The following is a 14,600-nucleotide window of genomic DNA, read 5'->3' as shown; positions in this document are numbered from 1 at the left end:
CTGCACAGTAGAGTCGGGTGGTGGGGTGACAGCCCATGGGACATGTCGTTTTAGAGCGGTTGTCACAGCACAACCACAATCACGACCTCAGACCCCCATTTTATATCATTGCATAACTAATTAAAAACAAACTTATCAGAAAAATGAGCACTTGGACAAAATTAGCATGATAACAACTACCGAAAATGACAGACACCATCTTTAGGAAAAATTTATTTGACGTGTATTTTGATTTCTTAGTTTGGCTCATGTCCCATCTGCTCACATGGAGTGGGCGAGACTTATGACCTATACTACAGCCAGCCACTGGGGGGGGGCAATCAAGATGTTTTGGCTCCTTTTTTGGGGGGCTGTGATGACGTCCATATTTATTGTGGATGTATTATAGCAGCTGGACACCGGACTAAAAATGGCGCCCATTCAGTCTTATTGGAATCGCTCGGCTGGCACATACGCCAAAAAAAATTCCTAGCCTCTGGGTTTGCTTCCGCATTGTGCGGCCCACTGAATATGTGCAGTAGCGTTTCCACTGCTGGCCCCGCCTGTGAGATCCCACTTGGCCCATATACTTTACATTGTGATGACGTCACAGATTTTTAAATCGCTTTTCTTGGCTCGAGGAAAGTTTTACAAATATAAAACCTCCAGGGATCAAAAGCTCATATTAGAAAGAGTCATAATTGACATTGTTTGCAGTTCGAGGTGTCCTGTCAACAGTCTTACAGACGTTTCTTTTACAGCGGTGGTCTATGGGGAAAATGCTTTTCGGGCCATAGGGGGATTTTTCGCTACAAAATCACGAGTGAACACTGGGAAAAATTGGCTGCAAGGCAGAGCAGCAGTAAAAATGAAGTTACGCTGCTGTGCCTCGTGCGTAAATGCGCACAGCGTCTCTAAACAGGGAGACACAGCTGCGAGGAGATCGCTGCATATAACTCTATATTTGTTAAATATATATATATATATATATATATATATATATACATATATGTAGAGTGTGTGTGTGTGTGTGTAAACCCTTGTTATTGCCTTTTAACTTGTGAACATTCAAATAAATAGTTTTGATATTGGAAACAACAAATCTTTAACTTTCATTAGTGAACAAACCTGTGTGCCCTTTATTGGGTCAGTGTTTGTCCACTATTGTGGTGTAGTCAGGCTATATCCTTAAATCTTAGACCTAAGCTCCTGCTCCCACCACATGTGTAAACTGCATTCTGTTTAAACCCTGAGGGTCATTTGAATCCAAACCATAGATGTATAATAAGAGCTGAATAGGGCGCCGCAGCTCAGCCTTGCAGCCAATTTTTCCCAGTGGCCTCTTGCGGTATTGCAGCAAAAAATCCCCCTGCGGCCCAAAAAGGATTTTCCCCATAGACCACTATTGTAAAACAGACGTCTGTAAAACTGTTGACACGACACCTCGAACTGCAAACAACATCAATTATGACTCTTTCTATTATGAACTTTTGATCCCTGGAGGTTTTATATTTGTAAAACTTTCCTCGAGTCGAGAAAAGCGACCTCATCACAATGTAAAGTCTATGGGCCGAGTGGGAACTCGCGGGTGGGGCCAGCAGGGGAAACACTACTGCGCATGTTCAGTGGGCCGCACAACGTGGAAGCAAACCCGGAAGCCAGAAACTTTTTTTGGCGTATGCACCAGGCAAGCAATTCCTATAGGACTGAATGGGCGCCATTTTTAGTCCGATAGCGAGCTCTTATAATACATCCATGGTCCAAACACTGTATGTGCACGTGATGTAGTGCGTGAAGTGCGTGTGCATGTACGCATGATTAAGCCCACGACTAATATATTTTATAGAAAACAATAAATGAACCCAAAGATTACAATAAATTCAATTGTATTACAAATTAAACTCTTTTGTACAAGTTTACTAACTACTAAAATCATCCATTCTGTGCTAAATACTATGTATGCCATCAGTATTTACAATGAAGCTTGATTATGGTGACAGCTGACGTAGCATATATTAACTAGCTTAGCTTAATCATCCAAAAAACAATAACCCATAAAATTGCAATTCAGCATATTTAAACAAAATCAACAACTACCAACAGTCATAGTCCTTAAAACCTTAGCTAATGTATTGTCACGGGTTAGATTGTCAAAATTAGAAAAATAACAGCTTCAATCTCTGAAGCGCTACGTTAGCATCAGTGACGGTTGTGTCCACCAGTATGCAGTTACCAATGTTATAGTTACCTCAAACAATGTAACGAAGCACAATATAAACTAAACAAGTAAGCTATTAAGGGTAGACGACCAATATAATATGGAGGTGCTTGGGTGACATTTACCCACCTGAAAATATAAATGAAAACAAAGCAATTTTGCTGGTTTTCAGTAGCTTTACTCTAGGTGTAACTGCCAACTGAAGAACGCAGCACAAGCCCACAGCTTTTATACCCGCAGTTGCTCTCGTGCCTTTACTCAAACTAGTAATACATTATATTGAATGGGGAGTATCTGTAAAGATACAAAATAAAGTGCATGTACATAAAATAACACATAGCTACAAATGAATGGGCAAATTAAGCAATATTACACTCGAGGGTATGCTTTACCATCATTGTTAGCATGACTGTGATGCAGTTAGGAACGAGTTGCTTGCACCAAGTTCCGTAAGCATCACTCATTATTAGACTCAACTGGCTTCTCTCAGTGTGTATGCAAACCCACTCACTATCTTAACCACATCCTTGACCTTGTTCTGATTTATGGCATTGAAATTGAACATTTAATAGTTTTTCCACAAAATCCTATTTGATCAGACTATGATTTGGCACTATATAAATAAATTAATTCACTTCAATTCAATTCAGTTCAATTCAATTCAATTCAATTCAATTCAATTCAATTCAATTCAATTCAATTCAATTCAATTCAGTAGTTTACTTTTAATGTATTCTCAACATAATGCAAACAGACTGAGACTAAAATCAGCATACACTGTTGGTACATTTATAGTTTACTTATAGTGTATAAACAATACAATACAAATATGTTGTTCTAAAAGCACAACTTAAAGTTAGTATTTTATAACGTGTTCTTGAGTTTAAATATATTAACATCATACAAAATATACTGTACTTTTATGATCACAAGTTCATTTCTTTACACTTAAAACATTCTAAAAAATGATCTACAAAAGTTTTTAAAACAGTTTAGATATCTAGACAAAATACAAACAGAAGTCAGTCAAAAACAATTCAATACAGCCATTACAATTCAATTTAATTTTATTTATTTGAATCATTTTGATCTGTATTGGCGTTAAAATAAAGAGCATATTATCTTGAAGCCTTGTTGTCTTGAAGCCTAAAATACTCTCGAGTGTTTTGTGGTCTGTTGGACTCACCGAGCCTCCAGATGTCTGCCAGTCAGCAACATTAAGCCTCTCAGAGCAATGAAGGTGTCACGACCCCATGAACGGAAAACCCCCACACAGAAGTGAGGAAGACCTGAAGTATAGACAAACATCTATAAGCTCAGAGCACTAGTGGGTCTCGGTATATGTTGCCTATTTAATTTAATTACAGACCAATCATTTAATAGAACTAGATGCTGTGCTGCTGTGATTAGTTTTTGGCCTAACACTATTGAAGTTATTCTATATTTTTCTTACTGTTAACAAATCCAATGGAAAGACCAAAATCAACAATATGTTTGTCTCTCAATAATTCCTAACTTCCCTAGTCTGCCTGTTGTACTCAGCCCTTGGCCCATGGGTTCCTACTGAAGATGGAAATCTTTAAAAGCAGCTTACAAATATATATTCTCAGTTTTTTAAAAGCTTGGTAACTTAGCAAATCAGTCAGACACTGTTGTTTTTAGCACAGGTGACTCAAACAGCATTTGTTTGTTATTTTAATAATTTTTGGTGCATTTTATGTCCTTATTAGAAGGGGGGAGTTAAATACAACAATCAGCTCATTGTTGGTTTTGGTCTCTTCATGTGATATGTCACAATAAGGAAAAAAAATCACCAAACTGGACAGTTTAGAATGCTTTTGAATTACATTTTACATTTATATTTTTATGTTTAGTCAGTTGGCAGACTCTTTTATGCCAAGCAACTAAAGTGAGGCAATACAATCACGTCTTAAAGGACAGTAACTCAGAAGAGCTGTGGTAGAAATTTTAGCTAGTAGTGACCAGGTAAAAATACAATGAGAAAGAATGCTAGATAAAATTAAACACTTCCAAGTTACTGTTTGATTGTTTCTGTTTTTTAACATAATATTGTAACGTCGACTCACCTGTATGCAGTTTATTCATTGCATACTTCTACTTTTGTGTTATTTTACTATTAAATGTATATTCAGCATATTTAGAATACTATGTATAAATGTATTTCCCTATCAAGCATCCTGGGTACAAAAATGTCCTTTGGGATGAATAACATTCTCTTATCTGACATAAATACATCATGATGACATGAGAAAGAGACAGTAAAAATGCTGACCTGCTGCCAGTGACACACAGCATTGATTATCCTGGCAGGTGATTTCACTGAGGCAGTGCGGGACATCTTTAAGGTGAGGAGAGATGGTGGGCAGCATCAAACAGTGACCCACACCATACATCTGCACCGAACCCAGGGCCAGCTGTTTAACCAGACTGGAACCATTCTGAATGAAGCTAAGGAAGCCGAGACACAATGGAAAGGGACACATAGATGTCACTATTCAAACAGTGAGAGTTGAGCAGAGAATTTCACATTTAAAGTCAAGCAAATGAATAGATGAGTAATCGAATGAATGAAGGAAGGAACTTGAAAGTGGAAAGTGAAATCAGTCTAGTTGACCCATAATAGAATCTAACTATTAGGCATACAAAACAGATACTCTGTAAAGACTAATACAAGTTCAAATCATCACCAAGAAATATTAGTATGCATTTGTCTTAAGAACCCATATTAGTAATTCCTCTATCTGAAAACATTAGAAAGTGGAAATGAAGAAAAAAAAGACTAAACCTTGACATCTGTTTGAAAACAGCCTCCAGAGCAGTAGTATAGGCTCCCTGGATGATGGCATCAAAGTAACAAGGTACCAGGTAGCGGGGCATGTGCTTCAGGTAGCTGAACATTGCCTGGAACCAGTGGCCTACCTGTAGGTCAAAGGTCAACATCAGTCACAACAAGACTGTCTTCCCGAGAAAAATGTAGTGGTTACGCCTGGGACACACAGCCTGCGTGAGCAGCGTGTGTGCGTCGCGGAACCTCTTGCTTTTCATTTCGGCACCCATGTTAAGAGGTTAGGGCAGCCGCACAGCCTGTGTGAGACAGTGGACTTTGCCACAAGAGACCGTGGTTCTTTTCCTGTTTCCAAATGCATATATATATGTATGTGCATGTGTGTGTGTATGTGTGTGTCACGCATCCATGGTTGTGGAATGCTTCATGGCTCATTTAATTTGGAGGACTTGTTGGTCATGACACCAAAAAGATTCTCTGCTCCACATCTATACTACTGCTCCACGTCTATACTGATGCAGACAACTGTTCAGATTTTCTAAAAGCCTGCTGTCCACACTGAAATGACAAAACAGAAAGATAAATGAATCCCAATAGTTCAGTGCCATATGGTAAACAACTGAACTGTGTATTGTTGCAATTATTTATGTTATGATATATAGAGTACTTTGCCACACTATTGTTTCCAAGGTCAAGGATGAAGCTCCATGTGTTACCTGCTGAATAGCTGACCTGATGTTGACTTTACCGTTACACCTGGTACGTGTAAAGAGCAGGATCCAGCTGTAGTTTTCCTCATTAGATGTAAATGACATGTGGCAAAATACAATACAGCACTGATAACAAACCTGTTTGTGGCATACCTCTCCCACAGCACCACCCTTTGCCAGCAGTCTGTTGGAGATGAAGTCCATCATCCAGTCTCCTCCCCTCAGGTTGTCACAAAGTGAATGACCAAGCTCATTTTTAGGACGAATCTCTGCCAACACTGACATCAGCCCTAAGGAGGTGTTGAACCACAGTCTAAATACTGGTACTGCATAAACTCCGGAATAAGTGATAATGATGATCATGATGGTGATGTTTATACAGGTACATGATCACCAGTTTGTGTTGCATTTATTCAGTGTGCTTTTAGTACCTTGCAAGCCTCCGTAGTGGAGAGATAACCATGAAGGAATGTCATAGCATCCTCCCCCATCCTCCCTCTCCTCAGCATCACAGCGATACAGCAGCATGTTCATGTCAGCCAGCGTCAGTCTGGACATGATGCTGTGGAGGAAGAGCATTTCACTGGTGGGATGAATAACACAAATACATGTATGTACTGATAAAGTCTCATGAAATGCTGAGACTGTCAGAAAACTTCAAATTCTCTCTGTATACAACATACATATTCATCAGGGACAATATTTATCAAGCATCCCAAAATCCCTGACAGGGATCTTGCTGAAAGTTAACCTACTGCACACTCCAGCCACAGAGGAGGACTGAGAATTGTGAAGCTTCCCACACTGATGATGGGTGCGTTTCAATAGCAGTGTTTAACACGTCCTTCTTCACTTTGCTCACTTCACCTCAACAGAGTCCTATTGCCATTTAAAGTGACATTTCAGTACTCTGAAAACTATATAATGATCACATATTGTAGTCATTCACTGAAACTGCTGTCTCTTCATTTACATTAACTGGTTCATGAGATGAAGTAGCTGCAATCCACAGACAGTTGGCAAAAGGCTGTTTGATGATTCATCATTGACTAATACTTGTGAAGACTGAAGATGTGTGTGAGTGTGTTCCATTTTTAATCTTTCACTCCCCTCGGACCCTGCCTGCCCCGTGGCCACTTGCAGGAAATATGTTGCTACAATATATCATGCCATGGGGAAGTGAAGGAGGGAATGGCCAATGATTATTGATGATTATTGAAATGCAGTGTTTCAGCAAGAGGACAAATCCTGGGAGAGAGTGAGATGTTGCTGTTTTACTACATTCATTGCCACAAACTATATATGATAAATACAAGTTGTAGTTTTATGAGTGTTGCAGTTTGAAGTATTAGATAATATAAAAAGTATTGAATGCAGAAAATACCTTTTTCATGAGTAGGCTTTATGTGTATACACACAACCTGTAAGTCACCCTGGTTATATATGCCAAAATATGATGACTAAATTGATAAATACCTCATATCTCATAATGATATTGATCTCTATATAGCAATTTGCAAAGGCTATAAGTAAACACTGATTTATATATGAGCAGGGATTTGACTCAGCCCTATGCAACCAAATCGTTTTACCTTATCTACAATAGTGCTGCATCTTGCATATATTGTTAAACACAGCAACAAATTTGTGCCTGGTTTATAAAATTTTAAATGGTTTGGCCCCTCCTCCACTATGTGACTTTGTGTACACTCACTCAGTAAATCCTATTAGATCCTCCAGATTAGATTATCCTCTATACAAGAATGTACCATACCATTTTCTTGCACTGCATTTGGGCAGTCAGCTTTCTCTGTAAAAGTCACAACTCAGTGGAATGTCCTACCTGATGATATGAAGAACTGCAGTTCTATCAGTACGTTTAAAACCAAATTAAAGTCTGCTAAAAGCTACTCAGCTCTGTAAGCACTGACTCTACATTTTATCTCATGGCCCTCTCATGAACGCAAATAATCTTGCTTTAAATTTGACAAGCTTACATTACTCATTTCTAGTTGACATTGTGGGTGTATGTGATGTGCTATTGTGTGTACCTTTGTATTTTGTATTATGTGTCCTGTGTGTTTTTTGCTTTGTACTGTTCGTCATTGTGCTGTTTTATGTTTTAATTATGACCTGCTGAAGGGAATGCAGATGAAAATTAGCTATAAGCTAACTCTAGTACAGTACATCAAATAGTAACATTTATGTCATTGTACATGGTCCCAATCAATAAATAAATAAATAAAAACAGTATAAACATATTGTATCTGTCAAATAGTGCCATTATTGTAAATTTTAAATTAAAAAATGAACTAAGGTTTATATAAATGCATCTCGTTTTTCAATGACCTTCTTAATGAGAACTGTTAATAGCGATCAAAGTTTGATTTAGGACTGTTGGTTGTCACAGAATCAGCACTATTGTACAGCTGCATTTTCCATGTTACCAAGAAGCCTTAGGTTGCAAAGTCATTCTGATATCTGTTAAGACTGCATGTGTTCTCTTTTTCAGAGTCCTGCAGTCATTCACAAAATGTATTCCAAACTTTATCATATTCATTGTATGTTCTCTCAGCTCCTAACTCACAACAAAATCAACAAATCAACATGATACATTTCAGATTTTTGCACCAATACTAATAATTTTACAGTCATGATTACTATTAATATCATTATCACTTTAATTGGCATACTCACGTCATCAGTGGCTTGGTGAGAACAGCAGGAGTGCTATGTTCAGCCAGGCTGCCAGTCTGGTACTGAGGACTAAACTGGATCAGGTGGCGTCTTAGAGCCCCTAGCTGCTCCCGGGACCTGGACTCCAGAGTTACCCTGGAGAGGAACATACAACAACTTAGACAACTGCTTCAAGTGGTTGCAAGTAGACACAAACAAGGTCAAACACACACTCAGCACTTTGTGTACTGTAAGCCAGTAACTGTGTGTGTGTGTGTGTGTGTGTGTGTGTGTGTGTGTGTGTGTGTGTGTGTGTGTGTGTGTGTGCGTGTGTGTGTGTGTGTGTTTCAGAGAACCAATTTCATTTGAAAACCAGCATTGTGAGGACATTTCTGTGTTGTGAGGACATTTTGGCCAGTCCTCACAACTTCAAAGGGCAATTTGAGGGTTAAGACTTGGTTTTAAGGTTAAAGTTAGATTTGGGTTTCGGTTCAGTTTAGGGCAAGGGTTGGGTTTAGGCATTTAGTTGTGATGGTTAGGGTTAGGGTACGGGGCTAGGGAATGCATTATGTCAATGGGTGTCCTCACAAGGATATAAAGACAAACATGCATGTGTGTGTGTATGTGTGTGTAGGTACTGCAAAAAATGAAAGAGAGACAAAACAATGTGTGAAACAAACTTTGGTCCTTTGTGCTGAATTTAGCTTAGACTATATCTCTATTGATCTTGTGATTGCCTCCAAATTCTATTGTTCCTATTGTGTACTGGGATTTCTTCAAACTGTGGTTTAAAGGACAGGGTCAGAATTTTTCAAGTCTATCTTAAAATAACAGTCAGGTGCCCAAATTGAAATTGAAATTGTTTTTTCTTGTTGTGATCATTCCTTCTGTTTATACTGACCATGAAATAATCCCTACATAATGCACTTACAATGTAAGTGATGAGGGACAAAATCCACAGTCCTCCAGTTTATCTGAAGCTAATATGAAGCTTCAGCATCCAAATGAGTCAAGTCAAATATCTGTAACGCTGAAAGATATTTCAATCTTTAATGCCAAAGTACCTCTTTTTTTTGTTACTATAATTTCACCGAAGCTCAACAGGGAAACACTGTCCAAGGAAACACAAGGAAGGAATTTGATGCTTAAAAGACTGTAAATGTCACAGATGTCCACTTGATATGACTAACTCAGACTGCTAAAGCCTCATATAAGCTTCAGATCAACTTTTAAATGCATTTTAGCACAAAATGACTGTGTGGACACACAATGGTTCTAGCCTCCAATACCCCCTCCTCTATCTGACCTGTGAAGATTTTGGCCCCCATCACTTACAATGAAAGCACATTTAAAGGGGATCTTTTAATAGTCAGTATGAATAGGAGGAATGATTACTGTGAGGAAAACCTCCTTCACTGTTCGTATGGACACCTAACTGTTGTATTAAGACACACTTGAAAAACTGTGAAACTGTCCTAAGTCACAAAACCAATACATATACTGTCAAACAAAGGTTGACCCACCTGAAAATGATAATGCAGCCGGGTTTGAACTTCTTAAACAAAATCTCCTGGCCAACACCACTGTGTTTTGAAACCATAGCTGCCTTTTTCACCACCTTACTGTCCTTCAGCTGGAAGACATTTTAAAAGACTTTAAATGTCAAAGCATAAAGTTAGTTCAAGTGGACTGTATGTACCATAGCAGAGTTTGTCTGTTTTAGATCATAGACTACTACTCTTTGGCAGGGGTAATAATAGTCCCAACACTACAGAGGAGTGTTTTGGACATACAGACAGGTATCAAATTAAAGGAAAAACTGGTACAGGTCTGAATGCTTGACCCCTACAGTGAGGGGATCTGGTGGATCTTTTATGCTGTGGGGGGCATTTTGCTGGTATGGTTTGGGTTCACTTGTCCCCTTAGAGGGAAGGATCACTGCAAATCAATACAAAGTTGTTCTGAGTGATCACCTTTATCCTATGATGAAACATTTCAATCCTGATGGGAGTGGTCTCCTCCAGGATGACAATGCCCAATTCACAGGGCACGAGGGGTCACTGAATGGTTTGATGAGTATGAAAAGATGTGAATCATGTGCTATGACCTTCATAGTCACCACATCTCAACCCAACTGAACACCTATGGGAGATTTTGGACTGACGTGTTAGACAGTGCTCTCCACCACCATCATCAAAACACCAAATGAGGGAATATCTTTTGGAAGAATGGTGTTCCTCAGCCTTGGCATTGATTCTAAAAGTCTCTGGAACTCGTCTAGAGGGATAAACACCCCTCACTGTAGGGGTCGAGCATTCAGGTTCAAGCATTCAAGCATCCAATCTGATTTCAACACTGGAAAATATTTCGATGTATCCAGAATCCCACACCACTGAAGATACCTGGATGTGTTCTTGGATCTCTGCAGTGTACTCTGGCAGGCTGTTGATGTTGATGTCACTTCTTCTGTCAGAGTTTATGTCCCTCACAATGGTCCTAGCCTCCAACACCACCTCTTCTATCTGACCTGTGAGGACAAACAAAGAGTCCATGTTAGCTGGAATCGCTGGAAGTGGAGGCAGCATACCACTGATGATTAGGATTAAGGGTTAGGGTTGGGTTAGGGGTGAAATTAGTTTAAAATCAGGTTCTGGTTGTAGGATTATCACCTGGTATGAATAAAGGTGGAACATTATCTGTATGATGGTGTCCTTCTGGGTTCTTGACTGCCCTTCGCAGCACAGCTAGGACAGACTGATGGCTGCTGGGACAGTGTCTGGTCACTGTAACTACATCCTCATCCAGCTGCTCCACATAGACCTGTGAACCCAAGCAGTAAATTATAGCAGAAAGACTACATTTACAACAGGATAAAAAACCAGAATGTTCTATAATATCTAGCTCCCATTTTTTCTTCACTATTGTGTGTGGGGGTTTTGCTGGCTTAAGGAGGAGATTACATTCTACACAAAATTTCAGTTCATCACTTAGATCTATCAGCTTCCAGACAAACTAATATTTATCTCTAGCTGCTGACAGAAATCTGAGGACCATCAGCTAAGAATAAGGAAATGTGTCCAGTGCACTGTCTTAGTATCTTATCTCATTAAGTGACTTATATAACCAATTTCAATTTTGTGTGCATATAAATATCAAGCTTATATAGGATTTTGTATTGAACTGAACATACTTAGCCATCTTTATACTAAATATTTGGTATAGATTGGAAATCAACCTTGTGATGTAGTAAAATCTTCAATAATTGAGTATTCTTTATTCAAAATGTGTTGACAACCCTTTAGCTTGGATTAACTTGCACTTGTATAGAGGGAGATTAGCATTGGGTTACCCTGTGATTACAGAATCCCAAGAAGAAACAGAAAATTGAAGACAATTCAAAGGCGTCTACAAAATGCAGCTAGAGGCAGCAAGGGAGGAGAAGAGAGAGATAAAGATATGTTCGCATTAGCCGTTAGCAATGACAGGGATGCCTAGAAGATCTTAAACCTGTGCCTAGGTGTGTTAAAACGTTTAAAAATGTATCCTATTCTGTCATGAAACTCTTATGAAATATGGAAGGGAACCTTTTGAGTAACCCTGTTAACAGAGAAATAAACAGAGAGGAGAAAAAAACAAGTTCCTTGGTAGTGGTAAAAACATACATGACAAAGGAAAGAGGGCTAGTGCAGTTCTAGTGCTCTATGTCAGTGCCTTACCACCCCAAGTAACTAGAGAGGCATGGCAAATGACAAAGCTGCCCGATCTGTCAAAGATGTCTGCCACTTCTATGACATGGAGGAAAACAGTATTGTCACTGAATTTAAGGTGTTCCACTCTTCCTGTGCTCTTCCTACTGCCAATATCCAAGCTAGGCTTATGTGCCTTCAAGAAAACAATATGGAAACACTCTTCCCAAAGCTGACAAAACTCCTCAAAATATATGATACATTGCCAGTGACAACTGCATCAGTTGCACAATCATTCTACAAACTGAAGCTGATCAAGACCCAGCTTAGAAATAGATGTAGAGAAGAGAAGCCACCAGATCTTCTGCTGTAGTCCATTGAGAAGTACATTCCAATTGACCATAACAAGGTCATTAACATTTATAAACTCTTCAAGTTTATAAATGAAGTTTAAGCATAGACAGACACAGAAATTTCACACACACACATTTTGACAATATTTTAAGTAAGAAAAGCAATTACAATTGGAAATGCAAATAGTTCATCTGTACAGAGGTTAGTACTTTGAAACCAGTTTTTCCGGTCTCAGTGTGAACATGAGGTACAGCTAATGTGTCCTGTGACCTGACAGTGTAAGTACTATATTTAGTGACCAGAGAGCAGAGGTAATTACGCAGTATTTGCATTAGAGCCTTATAGATAAATAACATATAATGGGTCACCATCACACCTTTTTATACAGGATGCAACGTAAAGATGCAAATAACTAACTATAACTTAATTTAACTATAAATACAATATTTTTTCTTAACAAATGTTCATTGTATTTCATAAAAAAGCAACAGTACAAAGTTACAGCACACCTTTTCATGGCAAGAACAAGTGTTGGGGGAGAAAAAGAAAAAGGAAAAGCAAATGCATAAAAAAGGTAAACTAAAATTATAGATAGTACCATAAAAATGTAAGGTTTAGATGACTAATAAATGATCAGTGTTGATGGTATATAAGATCAATGTGGCCAGCAAGGTATATGCCTACATACTCTATATATAAGGACTGTGCATCTATGTGTCCTATCCACAGTCTCTCCAGATAACAGGGAATAACACATCTACATCAGGATCACACCCAGCCCACCGTGGCGTGCAATAAGCACCAGAAAACAGAAAACAATATCTTTAACTTTGGCTGTTTCTGGAAATTAAAATAAACAGGTTTAGTATCCCTCCATTAGAATTATATTCCTGGCAAAGTGATGAGGGCTTTTGCCGTAAATAGTAATTAGACAATCATGTAGTTATAACATTTATAGAAATTTGTAAGAAGAAAAAAAATGCATGTGAAGAACAGATTCTTAGATGGGGTGTGGTTAAGCTGGGAGAATTTTGACTTGTGGCCTTTATTTCTAAAATCCTAACAACAGCTCTGAGTAATACTGTACTTCCAAGAATTCCAGAAACACAGGCCAAGTGCTTTCATTACACTCTCTTAAGACATGAAGTCTTTTTACAATTACTGAAGGTATTGCCTGATTTCCTCTGGTTCTACCTTTTGAATACTCACTGACTGTTTGACTTCTGTATGTGATGACTAACCGATGGGGTTTACTGATAGCTGTTTTAATTTTGTCAGAGTAATAGATATCAAAAGACTTGTCTTTGTTACTAAAGAAATTAAAACTGTAGAGATGTCATACCAATCAATTGATAGAAGAACATAAAATCCAAAGATCCAGCTGACTGCAAAAAGTAAAGCTCCAGGAATATAATATAACACAAATAATCAGTATTAGACAACAGAAAAGTCTGTTGCATCACCGAGTGAAGGTAGAGGACTGACCTGAGTAAAGCCTTCAGCAGCCAGTTCCTGGTGCAACTTGTTTAATGCCATCTTCCCTGCCATGATCCCAGTCTTAAGGTTGACCTGGTCACATTTTTGGACCTCAGGGTTCCAGCAGCAGTACAGATGATCCTCCTTCACCAACGAGATCTGAACAACACACTGAATGTTAATCACTGAACAGCTGCTAAAACAGATGTGGTAGATGGACAGGACCAAAGTATCATTGTGTTTGGTGGAAGGTCAGCCCATCCAAATGTTCTGATGACTACACGGTAGTGATGTTTGTTGTGGATGTTCAAGCTGCCCTGATGGTAAATTCTACTGTTAGTGGTTACCCTCTGACCCTTTCTTTACTGCCACCTACAGGCTAAGATCTCCACTTCTACATAACCTACTGCATACTGCATTTCATAATCAAATAAAAAGAATGACCTTGTAAAATTAGAAACTAATGAAACTGACAAAGTGCAAGCAGAGAGATACTGATACTTGAAATTGACTTTTAAATGCTTCACATCTGCGCCTAGCCTTGTTTATTCATATACTGTATTTACTACAAACTCCATAGCCCCACCAGTAATTAACTATAACTTGCACCAGCCAGAACACAGCTAGAAATTGTACATTCCCATAACGTTCTGAGAACTGAGAACTTCACTGGTGTACAGGTCATTGCCTTGTAA

The 14,600-nt window shown here is 38.7% G+C and overlaps 1 protein-coding gene across 5 annotated transcripts in view; it reads right to left on the bottom strand.

Moving 5' to 3' along the window:
• Positions 1 to 14,600, bottom strand: part of LOC122972458 (glycogen debranching enzyme-like) — a 75,774-nt gene that overhangs the window by 15,311 nt on the left and 45,863 nt on the right. For all 5 annotated transcript variants that reach the window (XM_044339576.1, XM_044339577.1, XM_044339578.1 and 2 more), the window contains 10 exons: positions 13,915 to 14,064; positions 11,059 to 11,209; positions 10,792 to 10,916; positions 9,913 to 10,022; positions 8,411 to 8,545; positions 6,145 to 6,275; positions 5,867 to 6,003; positions 5,004 to 5,137; positions 4,491 to 4,666; positions 3,384 to 3,486 (listed from right to left, as the gene is read on the bottom strand). In XM_044339576.1, coding sequence (XP_044195511.1) covers positions 3,384 to 3,486; positions 4,491 to 4,666; positions 5,004 to 5,137; positions 5,867 to 6,003; positions 6,145 to 6,275; positions 8,411 to 8,545; positions 9,913 to 10,022; positions 10,792 to 10,916; positions 11,059 to 11,209; positions 13,915 to 14,064 — 1,352 coding nt within the window. The remainder of the gene's footprint in view (positions 1 to 3,383; positions 3,487 to 4,490; positions 4,667 to 5,003; positions 5,138 to 5,866; positions 6,004 to 6,144; positions 6,276 to 8,410; positions 8,546 to 9,912; positions 10,023 to 10,791; positions 10,917 to 11,058; positions 11,210 to 13,914; positions 14,065 to 14,600) is intronic.

Source organism: Thunnus albacares, chromosome 21, assembly GCF_914725855.1.
Source record: "Thunnus albacares chromosome 21, fThuAlb1.1, whole genome shotgun sequence".
Taxonomy (NCBI): Eukaryota; Metazoa; Chordata; class Actinopteri; order Scombriformes; family Scombridae; genus Thunnus; species Thunnus albacares.
This window is presented reverse-complemented; position numbering and strand designations above follow the sequence as displayed.